The 23684-nt window shown below is 42.9% G+C and overlaps 1 protein-coding gene across 1 annotated transcript; it reads left to right on the top strand.

The window, feature by feature from the left end:
• Positions 1-8170: 8170 nt before the first annotated feature.
• LOC132593159 (vomeronasal type-2 receptor 26-like) lies at positions 8171-21692 on the top strand. Its single transcript, XM_088657273.1, has 5 exons — positions 8171-8377; positions 10820-11686; positions 14231-14458; positions 19792-19918; positions 20791-21692. The coding sequence occupies exons 1-5, from the start codon at positions 8171-8173 to the stop codon at positions 21690-21692; spliced, it is 2331 nt and encodes a 776-aa protein (XP_088513399.1).
• The last annotated feature ends 1992 nt before the right edge of the window (positions 21693-23684 follow it).

Genomic DNA, 23684 nt, shown 5'->3' with positions numbered 1-23684 from the left:
GGGGGTCACCTGCGGGTTTGGGGGACTCCGCCTGTCCACGCAAAAGGATTGCAATCTGTCAGCTTTGACAAATTTGACAGATATGTAGTGCCACCTACTGGGTCCATGGCAAAAGCCACCAATTCAACTGCTTTACTGAATGGTTCATTCAGAAAACAGTGCAGGCCATTCATAAAAAATCAGCAGTTCATTCATAAATATATCTGCTGTATTATCGCAACTACAGGAACTAACAGGGAACGCCTGGCTCCTTGATTTTTCTTTCTTCTCTGAAAGAATCACCACATGCACAACTATCATATCTGTCCCTGCAACCACAACACAACACAACACAAAACCCAACATTCCTCTGGGAGCCGGCTTTCTGTTCTTCATGGAGCTGGGAAGGTTCATAAGAACCCAGATTGCTCGCCTAGGATCCACACTGAGAAGAGCTCAAGGGAACTTCTAACACCTTGCCACCCTTTCTCATCACCCAGTAGAGCCTTTCACTTTGGTGCTTCCATCACCCCTGGCCCCATAAACAGCTAATGATTAGAACTTGAACCCTCAGACTATCTCTGTCGCTCACTTCCTAAATTGCAGGATCTCACTCGCTTTTCCATTCCATTCTTTTCCACATGTCTCTTATGTTTCAAGTTGCACCCCTGCATTTAGGCCGTCATTGTCACCTGCTGGGTCCCTCACATTGCTCTCCTACTTTAGATGACAAAATACATTTCTCCATATGCATTTCTCTACATCTTTACATATAACGCCGTAGTCAGATTAAGCTGTTGGTTCATGCAAGAAGGATTTCCTGAAGTGTTTAGACAGACTGCTCCCCTGTCATTGGCATGGTGTCTTTTCGGTCGGCTCTGTGGCTTCTCCCAGAGGTTGTGGTTTCCAAATTATTTCCGGCTCATTTACCTTTCTTCCCCCTTTTTACCGTCTTGATTTAATTTGTTGCCTTGCCCTCTGGGAGATACGTGGAATTAATACCCAGAAGGGATCTGCTTTGTAAGGTAAGTTGGGAGTTTAATCAGGGTCAATGACAGAGGTCAAATTGCTAATTCCCACATGAGATCACACCCCAGAATATCATGCAACAGCCCTTTTGTGGGTTCCATTAAGAAAACTCATGTGGAACCCCCAGGTCAATCCCCAATCAGCCAGCAGCAGGCAACCGTAAGCAAAAGCTGTAACTCCCTGGCTACCCCCCTATTCCCTTCCCTGAAACTCCTCCTGGATATGAAGGGAATTTGGAAGCTTGACGTGATGCATGGAGTATTGGCCTCAGTAGCACCATCCACGCTTAAAACTTGCATGAAGGTGTGGTCCAATTTCATTGTTTTCTGTGCAAAATCTCTTTCCACCCTCCCACAGAGGATCAAGTGTTGCAATTGTACACCTCTGGAGGTTGGGTCAAGCACCTAACAGGGAGGGTAGGAAGCCAATCACATTTGACCTCCTGTGCCATATCCACAGCATTCTCTGCAGCATTCTCCATTGCCTAAAGTGTCCTTAGGATAATAATAATAATAATAATAATAATAATAATAATAATAATAATAATAATTTTATACCCCACCCCCACTCTGGGCGGTTCCCAACTGCATATTAAAAACACAATTACTGTACAGCATTCAACATTAAAAACTTCCCTAAACAGGTGGGCAAATGCATCAATGAGGGTGAGCCTGGTGCCCTCTCCAGGGGGTGTCTACTTGAGGACATAGACCTTTGCCCTGATGAATTGGTTGCCTGTCTTCGTCAGTTGAGTAAACTGATCAGTCGAATAAAGGAGCCCACATTAGGCTCTCGTCATCGGAGCACAAGGGCCCTTGTCTGGTGAAAGACACCAGGAGATATCTTTACCTCAGGTCTGGGCCCCTTCCTTATTCACCAAGACCGTTCTTGCCTGGCCAGACATCAATTTACTCACTTATGCACAGGGCCATACAGGCTTGGAGCCTACCAGCCATGGATTTCGTGGCCCATTCCTTCAGGATTCGGGGTGCCATGATGGCCGCCGATTGGGGTCTGCCTCTGGATAGGATTAAAAACATGGGTTGTTGGACTTCTGATGCATATAGGATATATAAGAACCCACAATAACAACACAGTGTCACGCCTTCATTTTCAGGCACTTCTGGGATTAACATCTGGATTCTTGGGCACATCATCCCCCACTGGCCCCACTGCTAAGATGGCTAGAGAGCAGAGCCTGCAGAAGAAGCCAGCTGGACGCCACTGATCCCAGGAAGCCCACACCTTCTGGAGAACTCCCCTCCATAATATCACAGCCTTGTGTGCGCCATCACTACTGGCATGGGAAGCAGCTTGGGGCATCCTCTGAATGGCAGAGTCTCCTGGTTGGCAAGATGTGATATGGAGTGGTGTGAGTTCATGCCCATCGTGAGGTCTACTGCTGTGCAACATGGCCGCCCTGGTGTGTTGGTTTTTCAGCTGGGCGAGAACGACTTGGTTCTAAGGAAGGGCATTGACCTGAACTGGAACATCAAAGAGGACTTTGATAGGCTCGTGGCCCAGTACCCAGATTTAACCATAATTTGGTCTCAGCTGATGGAGAGGTGTAGCTGGCATGATTGCCCTGACCTGGTGGCAATCAAAAGAACCAGAAAGAAGGCTAATCATGCAGTGGCCAAAAATAAATAAATGGCAGGGTGATATGGCATTCCGCCATCATTGTCAACCAGGAGGCCTTGTTCCGTAACAACAGTGTACATCTTTCTGACATGGGAAATGATATTTGGCTGAAAAGCATTGCTTGGGACATTAGAGGTTGGTTGCACGTGTGAGGGTGTTGGCGACGAGCTGTTTGGGCTTGAGTGGCAGGTAGCCATTGGGTAAGTGTTTGTTTAAGGGAGGGGAGGCTGTAGCCTCCGCATGCCCCTCTTCAATAAGGCTGTCCTGTTAAAGGGATCTGGGGTGTGAATCCTGTCCGAAGCCAAGGCATGGGCTAGGGCCATGCCATGACCCAAGCAGGACTAATTGGTGTAAGTCATAGAGCTCTCCCTTCTGGTGGTTTACCCAGAGTTCGACTCCCTGCAACAGGCAGGAGTCAAGATATAGGCTGGTTTCATCCAATGCCTAAGCCAAACTACTCACATTTTTAACCAATAAGTTGTGGCCTGTTTTAGCCCATACTCGGGTTGTGGTGTTTATTATTCATTGGGAACTGCTGCGTGTGGGGCCTTGGCATGCAAAATAAATGTCAGGCAAATATTAACCATTTCTCCTTTTTTTTGTGAGGAAATGTAACACCCTGTATTACACCTACAACTGGAGTCTGCATTATTTTAACAGTTTCCTCCCTCCCTTTAACTGGTGTACAAGGATACACCCATTGTTATTCTTGCTGCTTCTGCTGTTGTTACACTCCTGAGGTCCAAGATCCTAAAAATCACATCTCCATTGGTGACACACGTACACTTGAGGAATGTGGGGCAAGTGTGATTGAGGAAGAGATCTGGAAAAACGAGGGAGCTCCCTTCAGATTACCAGCTTGCAGGTGGGCTGCTTCCTTTCCTGTGACTCGCCATTCCCAGTCACCACTCAGCAAGAAATATGTGTGATTATTTTGCTCTTATCATTTTCTCTCACAGAGCACAATGCTCTACGGAGATAACTTCGGAACCAGTAATTAAATCAAACTGATGGGTTTCATCATCCATCTCGCCAAATCCCATGTCACAGTCAGCATCAGAGTGTAAAAGCTTATATTAAATAAACCCTGTGTCATTCAGAACTTCCGTGAGAAATTCTGGACACAAAGGATTTCATGGGTCAGATCTTTGGCACCTTCCCTTAATCACAGTAATCCAGGGCTATTAAATGAAAGTTCTGGTCATGCAATTTACAATGGAGGAGAAAGAAATCTGCCTTTCTGCATAACTCTTGGTCAAGATGAGAGGAGCATTTGTGCTGCTGCTCCTTCTCTTCCTGTGGCTGCAGATGCCTCCAACTGACTCTGAGAGATGCACCATGACGGATCCTTTCGAGTTTCCATACCAGTATTATCAGAGAGGGGACCTGATCATTGGAGGAATTATTAATACTTTTGGCTATCCATCTGAAGGAAAAGATTTCAAGGACCACCCAAACACAAAGTTTACAGATGATCTTTTGTAAGGAAATCACTCTATCTGTTCTAGAGTACACTTCTATATGCTGCCATAGGCTACAACTACACCATTTACCTTTTTTTTACACCACACAAACCATGGCATGCTCAGAAAACATTTGACTTCTTTTCCAAGTGTGAAGGTTAAAAATACATTTTCTTCTCTTTCTATTGTGGTCTTGGCATCTTCTTCTGTGTTGCTTTATTCCTCACCTGGAGGTTTCTGTCTTCTGCCTCTTCTGCTTTCTTCTCACCTGATCTCATGCTTGATCCTCATCCTCCCTCTGTGTTTCCTTTCACGCAAAAGATGGATGGTTTTACTTTGCAGCAAAGCTTGATCTCCACATTCAAAATCAACAGTATTTAATCCGACAGTCACAGATGCTGTGAGACAGGAATATCATAGATTCTGGATTATATTCCCAGCTGTACCATTTAAACAATATTTTAAAAATATTGGGTAAAGATAACGGAAGTGTTGCAAATGGGGTTTTTTTTTCTAAACGAAGTATGTAACTGAGGTATATACCTCTAAGTTTGTCTGATCTATTAATCATAAGAGATAAGCGAATAATGTTTATATGTGTGTTTTGCAAGATGTGAATGTTTTGCACAAAATTAAATGCTTTTTAGTGTTTATACTTTTTTATTGATTTTCTTGCACAATAATAATTATACATACAAAACCCAAATCGGAAACCAAAATAAACATAAAAATACAAAAAGCCTTGCATTCCAAAGAGAAAGTTATATTACTTATGTTTCTTCTTAATTCACAATTCCTTATTTTTCTCCCTTAGACTTCCCTCCTACTCATTGAGGGTCTGTCTTTATTTTTCTTTTAGTACCACTGCTTCAAAACTCATTATCTCATTTTCTTTATCTATAACCTGTATTCTTTTTTTTAGCTTATATTTTACAAGGTTTAATCAAAGCAAGTCCAGGTTTTTACTTGTGGACAATGATTAATTAAATATTCCTGATAAATATTCCTTATAAATTCCCCATTCTTTTTATACCTTTGCATTTTCTGTCTCCTAATTGCCTCTGTCATTTTTGCTAGTTCTAAGTATTCAAACAATTTCTCCTGCCATTCCTGTTTTGATGGTATCGATTCTCCCTTCCATCTTCTGGCGACCAGTATTCTGACTGCTGCCATAGCATATAGGAATATTCTTCTTTTTTCCTTAGAAATTTCTGGACCCAGTGTTCCCAGAAGGAAGGCTTCTGGCTCTTTTGTAAAAGTGTGTTTGAACATTTTTAAAATTTCATCGTAAATCATAACCCAATTTTTAAAATTTTCTTACAACCCCACCACATGTGAATCCTTGTCCCTTCAGCCTTTTTACACCTCCAGCATGTGTTGGAACCCGTTCTATACATCCTTGCCAATTTGCTGGGGGTTATTGTTGTTGTTGTTGTTGTTTAGTCGTTTAGTCATGTCCGACTCTTCGTGACCCCATGGACTATAGCACGCCAGGTACTCCTGTCTATCACTGCCTCCCGCAGTTTGGTCAAACTCCTGTTCGTAGCTTCGAGAACACTGTCCAACCATCTCGTCCTCTGTCGTCCCCTTCTCCTTGTGCCCTCCATCTTTCCCAACATCAGGGTCTTTTCCAGGGAGTCTTCTCTTCTCATGTGGTGGCCAAAGTATTGGAGCCTCAGCTTCACGATCTGTCCTTCCAGTGAACTCTCAGGGCTGATTTCCTTCAGAATGGATAGGTTTGATCTTCTTGCACTCCATGGGACTCTCAAGAGTCTCCTCCAGCACCAGAATTCAAAAGCATCAATTCTTCGGCGATCAGCCTTCTTTATGGTCCAGCTCTCACTTCCATACATCACTACTGGGAAAACCATAGCTTTAACTATACGGACCTTTGTAGGCAAGGTGATGTCTCTGCTTTTTAAGATGTTGTCTAGGTTTGTCATTGCTTTTCTTCCAAGAAGCAGGCGTCTTTTAATTTCGTGACTGCTGTCACGAGTAGTAGTTTAGAGTTGTTGTTGTTTAGTCGTTTAGTCGTGTCCGACTCTTTAGTTTACCGTGTTTCTCATATTATAAGACATGTCTTATATTTATTTTTTCCTCAAAAAAACACACTATGGCTTATTTTCAAGGGATGTCTTATTTTTTTCCTCCTCCTCCTGCTGCGGCCAGCATTGCTGCTGCGCCTATCACTATGTCTTATTTTCAGGGTATGGCTTATATTCCTTGAATGCTTAAAAATCCTGCTATGTCTTTTTTTATGGGTATGTCTTAAAATATGAGAAACAGGGTAGAGTAAACTCTTTAGTTTTCTCTTAGAGTAAACTCTTTTAGTTTAGAGTAGTTGTCACTAAATAAATTGGCTTTTTGGTTTGTAATCCAAATTCCTAAATATTTAATCTTACTTACTATTGTTAATCCTGAAAGTTTTTGAAGTTCTTCTTCCTCTTGGATTTGCATGTTTTTGGCCAACAGCTTCATTTTATTTATATTTAATTTAAATCCCACCACTTTCGCAAATTCATATATTCTTTCCAGAGTTTTTTTTTTAGGCTCTCTACCAGATTCTCTGTTATAAGATCGTCTGCAAATTCCTTTATTTTAAAAGATTTACATCCCACTACTATTCCTTTTATTTCTTGATCTTTCCTTATTGCGATTGCTAGTGTTTCTAACACCATAATAAACTAGAGTGTTGACAGAGGCCAGCCTTGCCTTAATCTAAAGCCTTCAGTTATTTCATTATTTATACTCAATCTCGCACTCTGATTCTGGCATATTGTCTCTATACCCTGACTGAATAGTTTTCCAAATCCCATAATTTATATAGTTTTTTCCATATAACTCCACAATATGTTGTCAAAGGCTTTTTCTGCATCCACACACATCAAAACTGTCCTCTTATCTGTTCTTGTATCCAAATATTCTAAAATGTCAATTATATTTCTTACATTGCTACACATCTGTCTTCCTGTTAGCTTTGCTAGCGTCCAATACAATATAATCTAACTTTTCCTCCTCTAATTTATGGTAAAATTCAGCTTTCATTTCATTTGGCGTGTAGATTCCTATGATAACAATTTTTTCTTTTTGGGATGTTACGTTTATAACAATTATTCTGCCTTCATCTTCTTCAAATAACAGGTTCAGCTCTAATTTTGGATTTACATACATTATTTTACCTCTTTTTTAGTCATGTCTGATTAAATTGATTACTTTTTATTTCTTTATGTTATAATAATTTTTATTGGTTTTCCATTTAGTAATATACAATCATTTATATCATTGCATTTCATATGTTTTCCAATTTTAAGTCCACTAATACAAAAAACATTAAAAGTAAAGTTAAAATAAAAAGGAAGAAAATTTCACATTACTGTACAAGTTTTCACACAACCCTGATAGTGATGTTAATTGCTTACAGTGATCTTTCAAATATGTATTTCCTCCAGTCTTTTTGGAGTATTTGACCTTGCTGGTTCTAGATTTTCCCTGTCAGTTTCATCAGTTCAGCAAACTCCATCATTTTTGTCTGCCCCTCTTCTTTCATTGGTGCTTCTCGTTGTTTCCATTTTGAGACTAAAAGAATTCTTGCTGCAGTGGTTGCAAACATCAAAAGTCTCTTATCTTCACCTAATAAAAAGGCTTCTGGTTTTTTAACAAAGGTACTTTTTAACATTTTCTTTAACTCATTATATATTATTTTCCAGAAAGCCTTTACCACTTTACAGGTCCACCACATGTGGTGAAAAGTACCTTCTTTCTCGTTACATTTCCAGCATTCATTAGTTCTTGTTCAATACCATCTGAACATCATTTTCATAAAAACTGAATGCTATTTAGATGCTATATTCCTAAAGCTGACTGAATAGTGACCATGGATTTCCATTATCAAGTGTTAGGAAGCACAATGCATGAGAGGTTTTTTGTTTATTTGGGGAATAAGGCAGGAAATCACCTACAACTCTTTTATTAGTTCAACACTGAAGGACTACCAGAATACCCTCTCCCTGGTGTTTGCTGTGAAAGAAATCAATGAGAACCCTAACATCGTACCGAATATGAGCTTTGGGATACACCTCTATGATAGCTTCGTCAATACAAAGATGACTTATCAGAACACTCTGAAACTTCTGTCCAGCACAAGAAGGATTGTCCCCAACTTCAAATGTGACAAGAAAAGAAATATGATGGCTGTTATTGGAGCACTTGACTCTGACATCTCCCTTCACATGACTACTATCTTAGGCATCTACAAGATTCCACAGGTATAATAATAATAATAATAATAATAATAATAATAATAATAATAATAATAATATCATCATCTATATGCCATCCATCTGACTGGGTTGATCCAGCCACCCCGGGTAGCTTCAACCAACTTATAAAACCACAGCAAAGCATCAAACATTAAAAACTTCCTGATAAAGGGCTGCTTTCAGATGCCTTCTAAAAGTCAGGTGGTTGTTTATTTCCTTGACAACTGATAGGAGGGCGCCACCACCGAGAAGACCCTCTGCCTGCTTCCCTGTAACCTCACTTCTCGCAGGGAGGGAATTGCCAGAAGGCCCTTGGAGCTGGACCTCAGTGTCCGAGCTGAATGATGGGGGTGGAGACGCTCCTTCGGGTAAACTGGACCGAGGGCATTTAGGGCTTTAAAGGTCAGCACCAATACTTTGAATTGTGCTCAGAAACATACTGGGAGCCAATGTCAATACTTTAGGACCAGTTTTATATGGTTTTGGCTGCCGCATTCTGGATTAGTTGCAGTTTCCACACCACCTTCCATGTAGACTGTATTGCAGTCGTGAGATAGTATGTGAGCTGTGAAGCTTTCCTGCCTCTGGTACAATAATTATCTTCTGGTTCTCCTTACTTCCTTTTACCTTAGATCATTATTGTTTTCAAATGAAGAAAGAAAAATATATAACTGATACAAAACTGTCCAGCCTTGCTCCATTTTTTGGCAAAAAGTCAAACTTGGAAATATAAAGAGTTCTCTCACTGATATTCATGGTCTCCATTTGGGGCAGGGAGCTCTGCAGTCATGATTGGAAGGGCTTTGGTGTTTCCCTGACTTCCTGTCACAGGTGTCACTGCAGCTTGTCTGGAAGGAGGGAGGGAAAGGGAGAGAGAGAGAGGGAGGTTGGTGCAGTGCAAACACACCAGTAGGAATCCTCCTCCCAGGAAGCTGCACAACACCAGTTGCGAGAGGGCAGAGAAACGATGCTACTCCCCCCCACCAGCTACTGCTGGAGATCTGCACTAGGTTATGGTGAGATCAGCATGCATCCTTAAATGGATTCTTCCTTCTTTTTGCCTTTTTCTACTCCACAAGGATGTTGAAGGAATGACTGTGATGGACCTTCCCAACTAGCTGGTTTGATCTATACAGGCATTAATTAATCTGTGTAATTAATCAGTGAAGGTCCATTTCTCTCATTTTCTCATGTTTCAAAACTGAAAGGTTTAGCATTTTTGCCGAATCCACATATTTTCCAGCAATTTCTCCAATGTAGTATATTTTTGGATTTTATTTTCACTAAGAATTGCACTTTTATGACAAGTGTCTCTTAGTATAAGCATTTATTTTTGGTTGGAGAAGGAAAATGCAAAATTCAGAAAATTTGAAATGTCAAATGATAGTTGCATTTTGGTTCACAAATTGTTTCTGGAATTGTGTGTTAGGTAAATTTGCATTCAAATGTGAACCCAACTGAATTTCTCTCCTATCCCTTGCCGTGTCTCATCCGAAAGGGATGTTGCTTGTCCATATATTGCCCACTAGCCCATCCTTGACCCAGTCAACGGTCAAGGATGACCACTTGGAGTCCAGGAAGTTCTCGGGGGCCATGAATTGAACCATGATTTCCATGTACAATAAGTTTCTGGACGGACAATCCAAGCACAGTTTAATTGTACTTTACATCTTTCCTTCCAAAGTAGTAGAAATTGTAGGAAAATGCCAAGAGCTTGCACTAGTTTAGTGGTGTATTTCAGCACAGATTATAAGAAAATGTGAAATCTTTATTTTGTTACCTTTCCAAGTGGTTGCAATCAAGCTAAACAAAACACTCTATGGGGAGGGGTTGCAAAATAATCAACCAATGAAGAAAAAGAAGAAAATGAATTTTCCTCAAATGTCTGATGTTTTCCAAGAAATTAGTTGACATTATGTAGTACCTTACGGCAAAGCTGAAGTAGTCAATCAAAAGGGTTATTTGGGGAAGAAATGACAATATTGTTGGAATTAGGGAACCAAAGTTTGGAGCATTTCATCCTCATAGATTTAATATCACTTCAGAAATATTTCCCTTTCTACATACTTCATTGTAAACAATAAACCTGGCCAATATGTTGTCATTGATGAGTAATAGATTCAGTGTTTTATGTCCTAACACTTGATGCTTAGATGACATTTGAGGAAGATTTTAATGTTTGATGTTTTATCGTGTTCTTAATATTCTCTTGGGAGATGTCCAGAGTGGGTGGGGTACAAATAATAAATTATTATTAATATTATTATTACTAATATTGGTATTATTATTATTATTACATGCATTCAAATTCCTCTGATAAACAAAGCTAAAGAATCTATTTTTACCTCCAATAAATTCCCATGGTTTCTACTTCAGGTAATTATGTGGAATGAATCCTAAGCATTTGCTTTAACTCTCCCATTATTGTGCGATTGATTTCTTCCTTAGATTGCTTATTGTGCATTAGCTGCAGTGAGGAGGACCGCATTGCAGCTCCAAACCTTCTTCCGGACGGTGCCCAATGAGAAATATCAATATGCAGGGATTGTCAAGCTGCTTCTTCATTTCCAATGGACGTGGGTCGGACTTGTTGCATCAGATGATGAGAATGGCGAGACGTTTATGCAAATCTTAGGGCCAATGCTTTCCCATAATGGAATCTGCACAGCCTTCAAAGAAAAACTACGAGGCTTGTCCCAAGGGTTAGAAAATTTCGAACCAACGGAAATCAATCGGATTACGTCCATTATCCAGATAGTCTCACAAGTCAATATATTAGTTATATATGCAGAACCTCAGACCATTGCAGCTGTGAAATGGGTGGTTTATTTTATTTCATTTTATGAAGGTATTGCAGACGATTCTGTAGGCAAAGTGTGGATTTTGACAGCCCAATGGGCCTTCTCATCAGAAATGTTGCAAAGGTTTAGCGATATTCAAGTCTTCGATGGTGCCCTGTCTTTTGCAATTCACACAGAAAAAGTCCAGGGATTTAAAGAATTTCTTCAAACTCTAAACCCCAACTCTCCAAATGGAGATGGGTTCCTCCAGGCTTTTTGGGAACTGGCATTCAACTGCTTATTTTCTGTTTCCAATGACCCCAATGAAAGCAGAGATACATGCACTGGCAAAGAGAGTCTAGAGAGCCTCCCTGGGCCCATTTTTGAAATGACCATGACTGGTCAAAGTTACAGTACCTATAATGCGGTTTATGCCATTGCATATACTTTGCACAAGATTCTCTCATCCAGACCAAAACACAGAAGGATGGCAGGCAGAGGTGGGCTCGATCCTCCCAAACTGCAACCTTGGCAGGTAAGATTTCATATTCGGAATAAATCTTTTCATGGGACCAAATAGCAAACATGCACTGGGTTATGGAGAAAACTAGAGAGTTTCATAAAAACATCTACTTCTGCTTCATCGACTATGCAAAAGCCTTTGACTGTGTCAACCACAGCAAACTATGGCAAGTTCTTAAAGAAATGGGAGTGCCTGATCACCTCATCTGTCTCCTGAGAAATCTCTATGTGGGACAAGAAGCTACAGTTAGAACTGGATATGGAACAACTGATTGGTTCAAAATTGGGAAAGGAGTACGACAAGGTTGTATATTGTCTCCCTGCTTATTTAACTTATATGCAGAATTCATCATGCGAAAGGCTGGACTAGATGAATCCCAAACCGGAATTAAGATTGCCAGAAGAAATATCAACAACCTCAGATATGCAGATGACAAAACCTTGATGGCAGAAAGCGAGGAGGAATTAAAGAACCTTTTAATGAGGGTGAAAGAGGAGAGCGCAAAATATGGTCTGAAGCTCAACATCAAAAAAACCAAGATCATGGCCACTGGTCCCATGACCTCCTGGCAAATAGAAGGGGAAGAAATGGAGGCAGTGAGAGATTTTACTTTCTTAGGCTCCTTGATCACTGCAGATGGTGACAGCAGTCACGAAATTAAAAGACGCCTGCTTCTTGGGAGAAAAGCAATGACAAACCTAGACAGCATCTTAAAAAGCAGAGACATCACCTTGCCGACAAAGGTCCATATAGTTAAAGCCATGGTTTTCCCAGTAGTGATGTATGGAAGTGAGAGCTGGACCATAAAGAAGGCTGATCGCCGAAGAATTGATGCTTTTGAATTATGGTGCTGGAGGAGACTCTTGAGAGTCCCATGGACTGCAAGAAGATCAAACCTATCCATTCTGAAGGAAATCAGCCCTGAGTGCTCACTGGAAGGACAGATCCTGAAGCTGAGGCTCCAAGACTTTGGCCACCTCGTGAGAAGAGAAGACTCCCTGGAAAAGACCCTGATGTTGGGAAAGATGGAGGGCACTAGGAGAAAGGGACGACAGAGGACGAGATGGTTGGACAGTGTTCTTGAAGCTACGAACATGAGTTTGACCAAACTGCGGGAGGCAGTGGAAGACAGGAGTGCCTGGCGTGCTATGGTCCATGGGGTCACGAAGAGTCGGACACGACTAAACAACTAAACAACAACAACAACAACAATCTTATGGGTGATGACACACAGTCCACAGAATGAATACACACAGAATAAAAACACCTCTTACAGCATTTACCTTTCCTGCACAAAATAAATGTTCTTTTCAGTGCTTCCCCGTTTCCCCTTTCCTTCTTGTTGGAGCCAGAATCAATATATTCCCTGCCCTTCCCCTTCAAGTTACAGAGGTGGAAGTATCTCCTCTTTCACTTCCTCACACAGAAATGTCACCTCTTTGTCGAACTCAACAATGTTGTGGTAGCAGCTGAAGCATGTTCTGCTGTCCTGTGTTTCCAGGAAGAACCTCTCCAGTACTTTCCTCAGGCACCATCTCACCCTTTGCTTTGACATTGCACAAACCACTGGTGTTTGTCTCCCAGCACCCTATAATAGGATTTTTTTTAAATATAAAACCACAGAAAATCCTCCAACATTAAAAACTTCCCTGCAATATGAGTACTTCAAAAAACTGAATAGAGGCCAAGCATCATAATGCATTCCATATGCAAATGGTTCTGAAACTAGACTAGTTTCATTTGTGATAATGCGCAAAGTCAGGCAAGAGAAAGGAGAAATTCAAAGGATGAAGAATGCATTTGAGATTATTTAGGTTTGTTTCTCCCCCTGACTGCCAAACCATTCTGTCCACCAACGACAACTATCTTCTAGAGCCACCAGGTCCTTCTGCACCAAAGAGGAATATATATGGCTATTTCCAAATGTAATTATTTGAATGTTCATTGATTGTGATTGCAATCTCATGTTGGTGGGGAAAAGTAAATAAAGAATGGGGTGCTGTGAAAACTCACCATTACCTGCTCTCTACATATTTCCCCCCTTCCCCCTGCCCTCCCAGAAGGTCTTCCTTTCTTTCCAGGCTCTCAGAAGCTCCAAGGAGGGTCCTGGGTGTGCAGCCCTCCCCCTTGCTTGCTGGGCTCTGGGAAGGAGGCATGGGGGATCTTCCCTCCCAAAGCCAGGTGAGGAAGGCAGTGCACTCCATGCCAGCCTCGGAGAAGGAGACACAAGGACACTGGGTGCGTCCCAGAAGACAGGAAAGAAGGTGTCCCCTTGCTTATCAGGTCCTGTAACCTTGTGGAGGGCAGTTCCAGGGGTTCCTGACTTTGCACAATTTTGCCTTTGCACATGGACCCCCAGAACTGAACCCTCAAGTGCTTAAATATCAGGCCACGTGGACTTCCTAGAAATCCATATCTGCTCCAAAGGTGGAGCACACCATTTTTGACTCCTTTCCATTGCGTGACATATATGGATTGATACTTTTTCCTTTCTAAAATCAATAAAGCTTCTCCCTTCTTTACTTTTTGAACTTTGCCTTGTTTTATCCTGTCTAGCTTCCCTTTTTCCTGAGGAGCATCTCCTTCAACAACAGCGCTGGGGACTTTGTGTCTTTTGATGAGAATGGGGAATTGGCAGCTGGATTTGATGTTCTGAACTGGGTTACTTTCCCCAACCAAACTTTCTCGCGAGTGAAAGTAGGAAAGACAGAACTGCAGGAATCGCACTATGTCGACTTCAGCATGGATGAAGAAGCCATCACATGGCACAAAGCATTCAATCAGGTGGGAGTAGTGGACTCTTGGCGTTTTTTAAAGAGAGCATTTTTATTAATACTAGGTGGCCCAGCCACGCGTTGCTGTGGGTCATCCCTGTGACTCCCCCCACCCTGTCCCGATTCATCACATATCTTGCCCCTCCTCCCTCCACCCCGGCTCATCCCTGTGTTTCGGTAGGATACCCTTCCCTCTGTTGTCCCCAGGGAGTGTTGTCCCCTCCCCCCTGTACCTCCATACATTGGCCCCTGCGCACGCATCGTGAACATTGTTATATATTTAGATTTTAAAAAATTGAAATAAGAACATGAGAAGCAGAAGTTATTATTGTTTAATTTTATTTTTGGGGTTGTCATTTATTTTGGTGGTATTGTATGATTTGGGCGTTGTGTGTTTTGTGGGGGGGGGTTGGCTATCTGGATTTTCTAATTTTGGAGTAGGTGTTTTGAATGTAGGATGTGATTTTGGTTTTTTTTATTGTGCTGTTTGCAATGTTTTATTTCTTTAGTTGGGGTTGTCATTTATTTTTGTGTGTAGTGTATGATTTTGGTGTGGGTGGTTGTTTTGGGGGGTTTTTTGTGGTTTTTTTGTGTAATTTTTTGGAATGTAGGATGGGATGTATTTATTTTAATGTGTTATTTGTAACGTTTTTTATTTTTATGGTTTTTATTGTGGGTATAATTGAGGAGTATTTGGTGTTGAGGAAGGTGGGGAGAGGTGTGTTTCGGCAAAGCCCAAAGCCAGGGGGGAGAGATCTGTTTGGACAAAGAGAAGGATCGGGGATGATGATGAGCCCCAGGACCCAGAGAACTACTTTAAAAATCCCAACCGGGGGGATCAAATAGCGAAGGCCCACAACCCCATAGCAACAGAAGGCGCGTTCCGAAGCGCCCAAGCTGTTCGGTTCCATAAAAAACCCAGGAAGTGGCAAGGGGAAGGTAGGGGATTGTAAATCGAGGGGGGGGATTGGCCACTGCAAATATCCGAGGACTTAAACTGGGGAGAGAAAGTGCATGGTTGTTGTGTTTTTTTAAAGACGCAGAGGCTTGCAATCAGTCATAGTATAAAGCCTAGGTTACAAAGGCATGACTGCCCTTACTTGAAATGGCCGCCGGAGCCTCGCATGTGACACAACACCCACTAAATTAAAAAGCAAAAACCCCTCGCCGCTCCCCCAAGTGCATGTTAGGGGAAATGATGAACGACTGCCTAATGCTGCCAGATGTTTATTAATGCAGCCACCGGGAGAGGCTTTGGGGGTAGAATGGCCATTTTGGCGGTTGTTGGATGGTTGCTGTGCCTGACTCGGGGTCATAGCTGTCAAGTTCTCCCTTTTTTTAAGGGAAATTCCCTTATGCTGAATAGGCTTCCTCGCGAGAAAAGGGAAAACCTGACAGCTATGCTCAGGGTCAATGTTTCCCAGGAAAGGGGGAGGATGTGTCCGTTTCCACCTGGACTATGTGTTTTTCCTCTCCCCCGCTGCTGTGGTTGTGTCTCATCCCTGTGTTTACTCCCATCCTGTAGAGACCCATGAGGTATCCTGTCTGCCCTCCCCCCACCCTGTGGCTCCCCCCACCCTATGTCAGCCCATGACCTATTTGGGCCCCTCCTCCCTCCCACTCCCCACCCAGGGATAGTATTTAAAGGGCTGTAGAGCTGAGGCCTAGTCTTTAAGTGGAGCGAAGGCCTACCGGTAGTCTTAAGGCTGTAGAGCCGAGGCCTAGTCTTTAGGCTATAAATTTGAGCTGAGGCCTAGTCTTTGGGCTGTAAAGTAGAGCAGAGCCCTAGTTTGTAGGTTTTAAAGTAGAGGCGAGGCCTTGGCTTGGGCTTTACATGTGACCCGAGGCCTCCACCCGGTATCTCCATTCCTTGGCCCTGGCCTGACTCTGTGGGTTGTCTGGTAATGGCCGCCTTGGTGGTTTCAGTTGCTCGGTTGATGACATCATTATTTGGTGCCACCCTTCAGAGCAATCTGCCTTTCTATGGGATGCTGCTGGAGTTTTCAAAGCATCTGTTCGTTATGTCTGATTTGTGCGCCACTTTTTTGCATTTAATCATTATTTTTTTATATATATATAAAATATTTTTATTAATTTTCCAATTAAAACCAATTATATCACATTCAATATTTCAAATTATACACATATATATATCAATCAAACCGAATGTTATGCCAAATCATCTAAAGAATTTTTTATTTGGGTTCCCATGCTTCAAGAAATTGGGAATTCCTCGCAACTGTCCACTGCCGTCTTTTTTCTAAAGTTCAAATTGTCCTCCAAATTCATAATAATCCAGATCTTCCCCTTACAGTCACATAGATGTTTTCCACTTTCATCCGATTGTTTCCCAGCCGCTGAGTAAATATCAAACAAAGTTTCACAGATGTTCTTTCTCCTGTGTGAGTTAATCAGTCCAGCCTCCCCATAAATCTTCTTAATGGAGCTCCTTGTTGCGTCGAAGCAGCCCGAAGCAGCGCCATCTCAAAAAGCTCAAATCACTTTCGCTTTCTCTCATAGCCATGAAGATTCACGATCATTATAGAATTTACAGCTTTTTCAGGCAGGAGACCCAAACATCAAACCATAAACTCTTGGTAAATTAATGGATCTCCTTGCCCTATAGCTGAACTTAGCTTCAGGTCGCTGCTCCAATTTAAAGTGCGTCACAACTCATAAATCCTCCGAGCGCGTCCAGAACTCCTTCCGCCCAACTAGGGGGAGGCTTTTCTCATCGGCAACTCCACATCTTTAAAAAAATATGCTCAGTAACAACAGTTATAAAGTTCAACTCACACAGTCTTTTGCTTCTCTTTCACTCCAAACAAGCCAGGACATCGCGTCCGGGAAGGTACGAGGCAACAATATGAAGAAAAAAAAAATAAAAACTCGCTTCCCTTATCGCTCCGTCCCCATCAATCCTTCTTCCAGATGCAGTACAATCTTTGACTCCTCTCCTTTCAGCAGCATAAATTTCTCAGCAGTAAACAGCGCTTCTTCCCCTCCTTCTGAAGTATGTCCATAGATTTAAGCCTAATTATCTTCTTTAACCATGGAAATCCCCGCCATGCAGATTAGCGTCCGGGAGTCCTGGCCCTCGTAAGTGCTCAGCCCAAGCTCCCCCCACTCCAAAAACAGTCGGAGTGGGTCTGGGGGCATCGCGGGCCAGCGGCCCCTCTCCGTAACCCCCGGAGAGGGTAGGGGGTTGCCATTTACTCCCCTAGCAACCGCCAAATTCCTTACGAAGGTCAGAGAGATGGAAAACAGGTCCGCCATTCCTGCAGGCGGAAACCGGAACCCCCGCATTTAATCATTATTTTAGGTGTGCAAGGTGTGGTTATTTGATAATTTTTTTTATGCCAGATCCCTCCCTGATGGGCATGGAACGTTGTGGCCAAATTTGTTACATTATGGTTCAGCAGTTACGGTGAAAGACTCTCTCATCTGCGCACGCTGTGGGAATCTATATATATAAAAATGTAAAAATCGTGAAATCCGGGGTTCCACTTTTCTCCGTAACTGCTTGACCGATCGTCCTGAAATTTGGACACAACGATCCAGGCCACTCCTAGATCGTTGTTGGGGGCAAAAATCCCTCAAATCGCACACCTGCCCAGGTACAGACCTGCTTTTCCACCAAGTCAAACAGCGCCCTCAAGTGGAATTCCTCCCACAGTACACCCCCTCCCTTCCTGAGAAATCTAAGCCACACCCACAAACCGAATGACATCATCATCAACCAAGCAACTGAAACACACCAAGCCAGCCATTTTATGTATGCCCCTACACTGCAAGGGGTTTTTACTTTACCATTTTGCCCCACTACCCCCCAAACCCCCCCCCCAAAAAAACCAACATTGCCAAGTGGAGGTCGGGGCCTGCCGGGGGGGGGGTTGCCACAGGCCGCAGCACGGCCTTCGATTTATGTAGGCCCCTACACTGCAAGGGGTTTTTACTTTACAATTTAGCACCACTACCCCCATAAAATCCACAAGACAAAAATAAATATGTCTTATTTTATGGGTATGTCTTATTTTAGGAGAAACAACTGATTGTAAGCCTCTGTGTCTTTAAAAAAAAAAAAACGCCTTCTGTTGACATTTTAGAACGCGCCTTCTGTTGCCAGGCCCTTACAGGGCCCGGGCCAGGTAGATAATGTGGCCCTGTTTTTAACCCTTTTGTTACTTTTTCCATTTTAATGTTTGTGAATATGCTGACGGAGGCCCCCTTTAGATTCGGAGGCCCGCGCCAAGTGCCCCATATGACCCCCTCCTTCTGTCTGGGCCTGTCTGTTGCTACACGGCTGTGGGGCTTCGCTATTTCCCCCCCCCTCCCCGGGTTGGGATTCTTTAAGTAGTTATCTGGGTCCCAGGGCACATCATCACCCCCGATCCTTAATCTAAATATATAGACATGTTCATGATGCGTGCGCAGGGGCCAATGTATGGAGGTACAGGGGGGAGGGGACAACACTCCCTGGGGACAACAGAGGAAATGGTATCCTACCGAAACACAGGGATGAGCCGGGGTGGAGGGAGGAGGGGCAGGATACGTCATGGATCGGGACAGGGTGGGGGGGGGTCACAGGAAAGAGCCACAGCAACGTGTGGCCGGGTCAGCTAGTATATATATATATATATATATATATATATATATATATATATATATATAGACTAAAAATACAAGAATAACGTCCAATATTCATAACTTTCTTAAGCCCAGTTAATGCATGGAGTTCTCCTGTCAGGCTTAGCCAGGTCACATTAATGTCAGAGTAAAGGGAAAGGGAAGGTCAAGGACCCCTGGACAGTTGGGTCCAGTCACAATGGAGTGCAGCGCTCATCTGGCTTTTCAGGCAGAGGGAGCTGGCATTTGTCCGCAGACATCTTTCCGGGTCATTTTGGCCAGCATGACTAAACTGCTTTTGGCACATCAGACCACCATAACGGAAACTAGAACGAAAGGAAACGCTGTTTACCTTCCCGTCACAGCGGTACCTATTTATCAATGTGAACTGGGATGCTTCCAAACTGCTAAGTTGGCAGGATCTGGGAGCTTACCCCATTGAGCAGATTCCAACCGCCACCCCAATTTCTCAGAAGACAGAAGGAAGATCAGTTACCCATTTGTGCTGAAGGAAGAGTTTTTGTCTTGTAGTGTTGCTCTGGGCCTAATGTATATGTTTCCTATTCTGCCTGCTCTGCCACCTCTCATTATTTCACAATTGGTGGTTTTTTGCTGTCCTCTTTCCATTCAATTTCCCTGCTGCTTCACTCCCAATTTTCAAACTGTGTTCTTTACCATGCAAAAGGGAGCTTCCTCTTCTCCCCTCTTTCTGGCCAGGTCCTGCCCCTTGGTTTGTGTAATGATCGGTGCCAGCCAGGCTACAGCCGGAAAAAGAAGGAAGGGCTGCCATTTTGTTGCTATGACTGTGCTTCATGTCCAGATGGAATGATTTCAAATCAAACGGGTAGGAGACATCATCTGCTTTTAAAAAAATGATTCCTAGTCTATTTCAACAGTTTCCCCTGATTAACAGTTCAGGACTCACTCCTAAACAGAACAGCAGTTCACTCAGATCTGGAAGAAAGAAAACAGATTCACAGAGTTGGCCAAACTAGAGCCACAACCTTAACCTTTCCAAAGTAGACCTGTGGAAATAGGTGTGGATCATGTCCAGTGTTCTCTGCCTGCTCCCCACCTGCCACAGCTTGCGAAGACTTCCCTAGCCCTCCATCCTTATAGTTTTAGGGGTGAGAGCCAGAAACACAAATTCAAATTCTGCTGCTCCAAGATATCATAGTGGGCTTCTCACTTTTCAGCAGAGACGACCGTTTGCTCTTTCAAAGGCACCGTATTAACTGTCTTCAATACTTTGCTTCCTAAATTCCTGGTGATTTGATTGCTTTATGAAGAAAAAATACACATTGCATTTACTGTTTTCCACTTTTCTCTGATACTTGTTTCCAACTAATTAATGGCCCAGAATTGTGTTTTGGGGGCAGAAGCAATATTTCTTTCAAAGGAGATTTGAGATACCATTGGAGATGGAGGAACCTATTTACAGTGGTACCTCGGTTTATGAACACAATTGGTTCCAGAAGTCTGTTCATAAACTGAAGCGTTCATAAACTGAAGCGAACTTTCCCATTGAAAGTAATGGAAAGTGGATTAATCCGTTCCAGATGGGTCCACGGTGTTCATAAACCGAAAATTCATAAACCGAGGTGTTCATAAACCGAGGTTCCACTGTAATTGCAAAGAATGAAACATAACAGAATAAAAAGGTTGTTTTTGATGGTTGCAACTCATATATCATTAATCTGATTTTTTTAATTCTAGATATGAATTATTGTTTCAAATGCCAAGACGGTCAGTTTCCAAACCGCAACAGAGATCATTGCATTCCCAAGAGCCAAAATTTCCTTTCCTACGCCGAGCCTTTGGGATTCACCTTAGCTGCCTTAGCTCTGCTCTTTGCTGTGGTCACAGCCTTGGTCCTTGGCGTCTTCTCTAAGAACGGGGACACTCCCATTGTCAAAGCCAACAACCGGGACCTCACCTACACTCTGCTCCTTGCCCTGTTGCTCTGCTTCCTCTGCTCCTTGCTCTTCATTGGCCAGCCTCACCGAGTGAGCTGCTCTTTACGGCAAACGGCCTTTGGCATCATCTTCTCCCTTGCGGTGTCTTGTGTCTTGGCCAAAACCATCACGGTGGTTCTGGCGTTCATGGCCACCAAACCCGGATCCAGGATGAGGAAATGGGTGGGGAAATCTCTTGCCAACTCTGTTCTTCTGGCTTGCTGCTCACTTCAGGCCAGTATTTGTGCTCTTTGGCTCTGCACGGCTCCTCCCTTCCCAGATGTGGACATGAACTCTCTGGCGGAGGAAATCATCGTGGAATGCAACGAAGGCTCTGCCACCATGTTTTATTGTGTCCTGGGGTACCTGGGATTCCTGGCCATTGTCAGCTTCACCATGGCTTTCCTGGCCAGGAAGTTGCCAGACAGTTTCAACGAAGCCAAGTTCATCACTTTCAGCATGTTGGTGTTCTGCAGCGTTTGGCTGTCCTTTGTCCCCTCTTATCTGAGCACCAAAGGGAAGCAGATGGTGGCTGTGGAGATCTTCTGCATCTTGGCCTCCAGTGGAGGCTTGCTCACTTGCATCTTCTTCCCCAAATTGTACATAATCCTTCTGAGGCCCGACTTGAACAGCAAAGACCACTTGATTCGGAGGAGCAAATAAGAGTCAGCCTGCATTGATCTCTTTAATTGTTGGTTTTTGAGGAAGATGCAGACATTTGTTGGAAGAAAGCATCTATCAGTTGGTCCAATGTCAATGCACCTGCTTCCATCCAAATTTCCCGTATCGCCATCTGTTTTTGCAATTCTTAGCGTGGGGTTTCCCCAAAAAGTAAGTTTAGCATGTGAAAATTGATGAAATTATTAGCCAATATATTCCATATTCTTCTAAGTGATTCAATTGTTTCCAGAGTCACCTGAGATTTCAAATATTTCGAACCAACCAACCAAAGGTGCTATGTACATCTATTCTAGGGTTGCCCACATCGGCCAACAGTGGGATGCCAATATTTAATACTTGACAGTAGGCAAGCATAATGATATAATTCCAAATCTGGGATTTCGAAACCGCCTTCTTTAATTTGTAGCTGCATTCTCTGCAAGGATATTCTTGGTGTTGCTGAGACCCAAAGGCATTTCCTGAATAATGAGTTTATCGTTTGAAAATATGATCCAGATATAAAAACTGGAAGTCCTCTCAGGATATAACTTCATCTGGGAATAATATTCATTTTGAGAGCATTCACCCTATCCAAAGGGTAAGGTTTAATGGCTCCCACCTATTGATATCTGAAGAAACCTCTTTGATTAATTTATTAATATTAACTGTAACTAACTGTGTTATATCTCTTGGTATTAACATACCTACATATTTAATAGATTCAGAGCAAACTCAAAATTGATACTCCATGAATGAGTGTGTAAAACAATTTTGACCTATTGGCATCAATTCTGCTTTGGACCAAATATCACAATAACCTGATATTTTACCAAAAGCGTCTATCATTTGCCTCAAGATGGGTATACTAGTCTGAGGTTCCTAAATAAACAAAAGTGTATCGTCTGCAAATAAAAACGAACTTATGTTCCACTGAATTATGAACTGCTCCCTGGATCTAGCCAGGGGCTCTTAACAAATATTTTAAAAAACAAAGGTGAAAGTGGACATCCATGTCTGGTAGCAGACATAATACCATTCACTTTGACTCTAGATATGGGTGCCTCACACATTACTTTGATCCATTTTATAGGCTCCAAGGAAAATCCAAATTTAATCAAAAACTAACTATATACTGTTTATGTTGTTGTTTGTTGTTTAGTCGTTTAGTCGTGTCTGACTCTTCATGACCCCATGGACCATAGCACGCCAGGCACTCCTGTCTTGCACTGCCTCCCGCAGTTTGGTCAGACTCATGTTCGTAGCTTCGAGAACACAGTCCAACCATCTCGTCCTCTGTCGTCCCCTTCTCCTAGTGCCCTCCATCTTTCCCAACATCAGGGTCTTTTCCAGGGAGTCTTCTCTTCTCATGAGGTGGCCAAAGTATTGGAGCCTCAGCTTCAGGATCCGTCCTTCCAGTGAGCACTCAGGGCTGATTTCCTTAAGAATGGATAGGTTTGATCTTCTTGCAGTCCGTGGGACTTTCAAGAGTCTCCTCCAGCACCACAATTCAAAAGCATCAATTCTTCGGCGCTCAGCCTTCTTTATGGTCCAACTCTCACTTCCATACATCACTACTGGGAAAACCATAGCTTTAACTATACGGACCTTTGTCGGCAAGGTGATGTCTCTGCTTTTGAAGATGCTGTCTAGGTTTGTCATTGCTTTTCTCCCAAGAAGCAGGCGTCTTCTAATTTTGTGACTGCTGTCACCATCTGCAGTGATCAAGGAGCCCAAGAAAGTAAAATCTCTCACTGCCTCCATTTCTTCCCCTTCTATTTGCCAGGAGGTGATGGGACCAGTGGCCATGATCTTGGGTTTTTTTATGTTGAGCTTCATGGATCAATGCCTTGTCGTGGCGAAGGGGCTTGAATAACTCAGAGAAGCTATGAGCTATGCCATGCAGGGCCACCCAAGATGGACAGGTCATAGTGGAGAGTTTGGACTAAACGTGATCCACCTGGAGAAGGAACTGGCAAGCCACTCCAGTATCCCTGC

Source organism: Zootoca vivipara, chromosome 13 (assembly GCF_965207765.1).
Source record: "Zootoca vivipara chromosome 13, rZooViv2.hap1.1, whole genome shotgun sequence".
NCBI classification, from domain to species: Eukaryota; Metazoa; Chordata; class Lepidosauria; order Squamata; family Lacertidae; genus Zootoca; species Zootoca vivipara.
Note: the sequence above shows the minus strand (reverse complement) of the source record. Positions and strands in the feature narration are given on the sequence as shown.

Coding starts and splice junctions, on each gene's coding strand:
- LOC132593159 (XM_088657273.1), top strand. CDS start 8,171: ATGAGCTTTGGGATACACCTCTATGATAGCTTCGTCAATACAAAGATG. Junction 8,378..10,819: donor GCATCTACAAGATTCCACAG/GTATAATAATAA, acceptor TTTCTTCCTTAG/ATTGCTTATTGTGCATTAGC. Junction 19,919..20,790: donor AATGATTTCAAATCAAACGG/GTAGGAGACATC, acceptor TTTTAATTCTAG/ATATGAATTATTGTTTCAAA.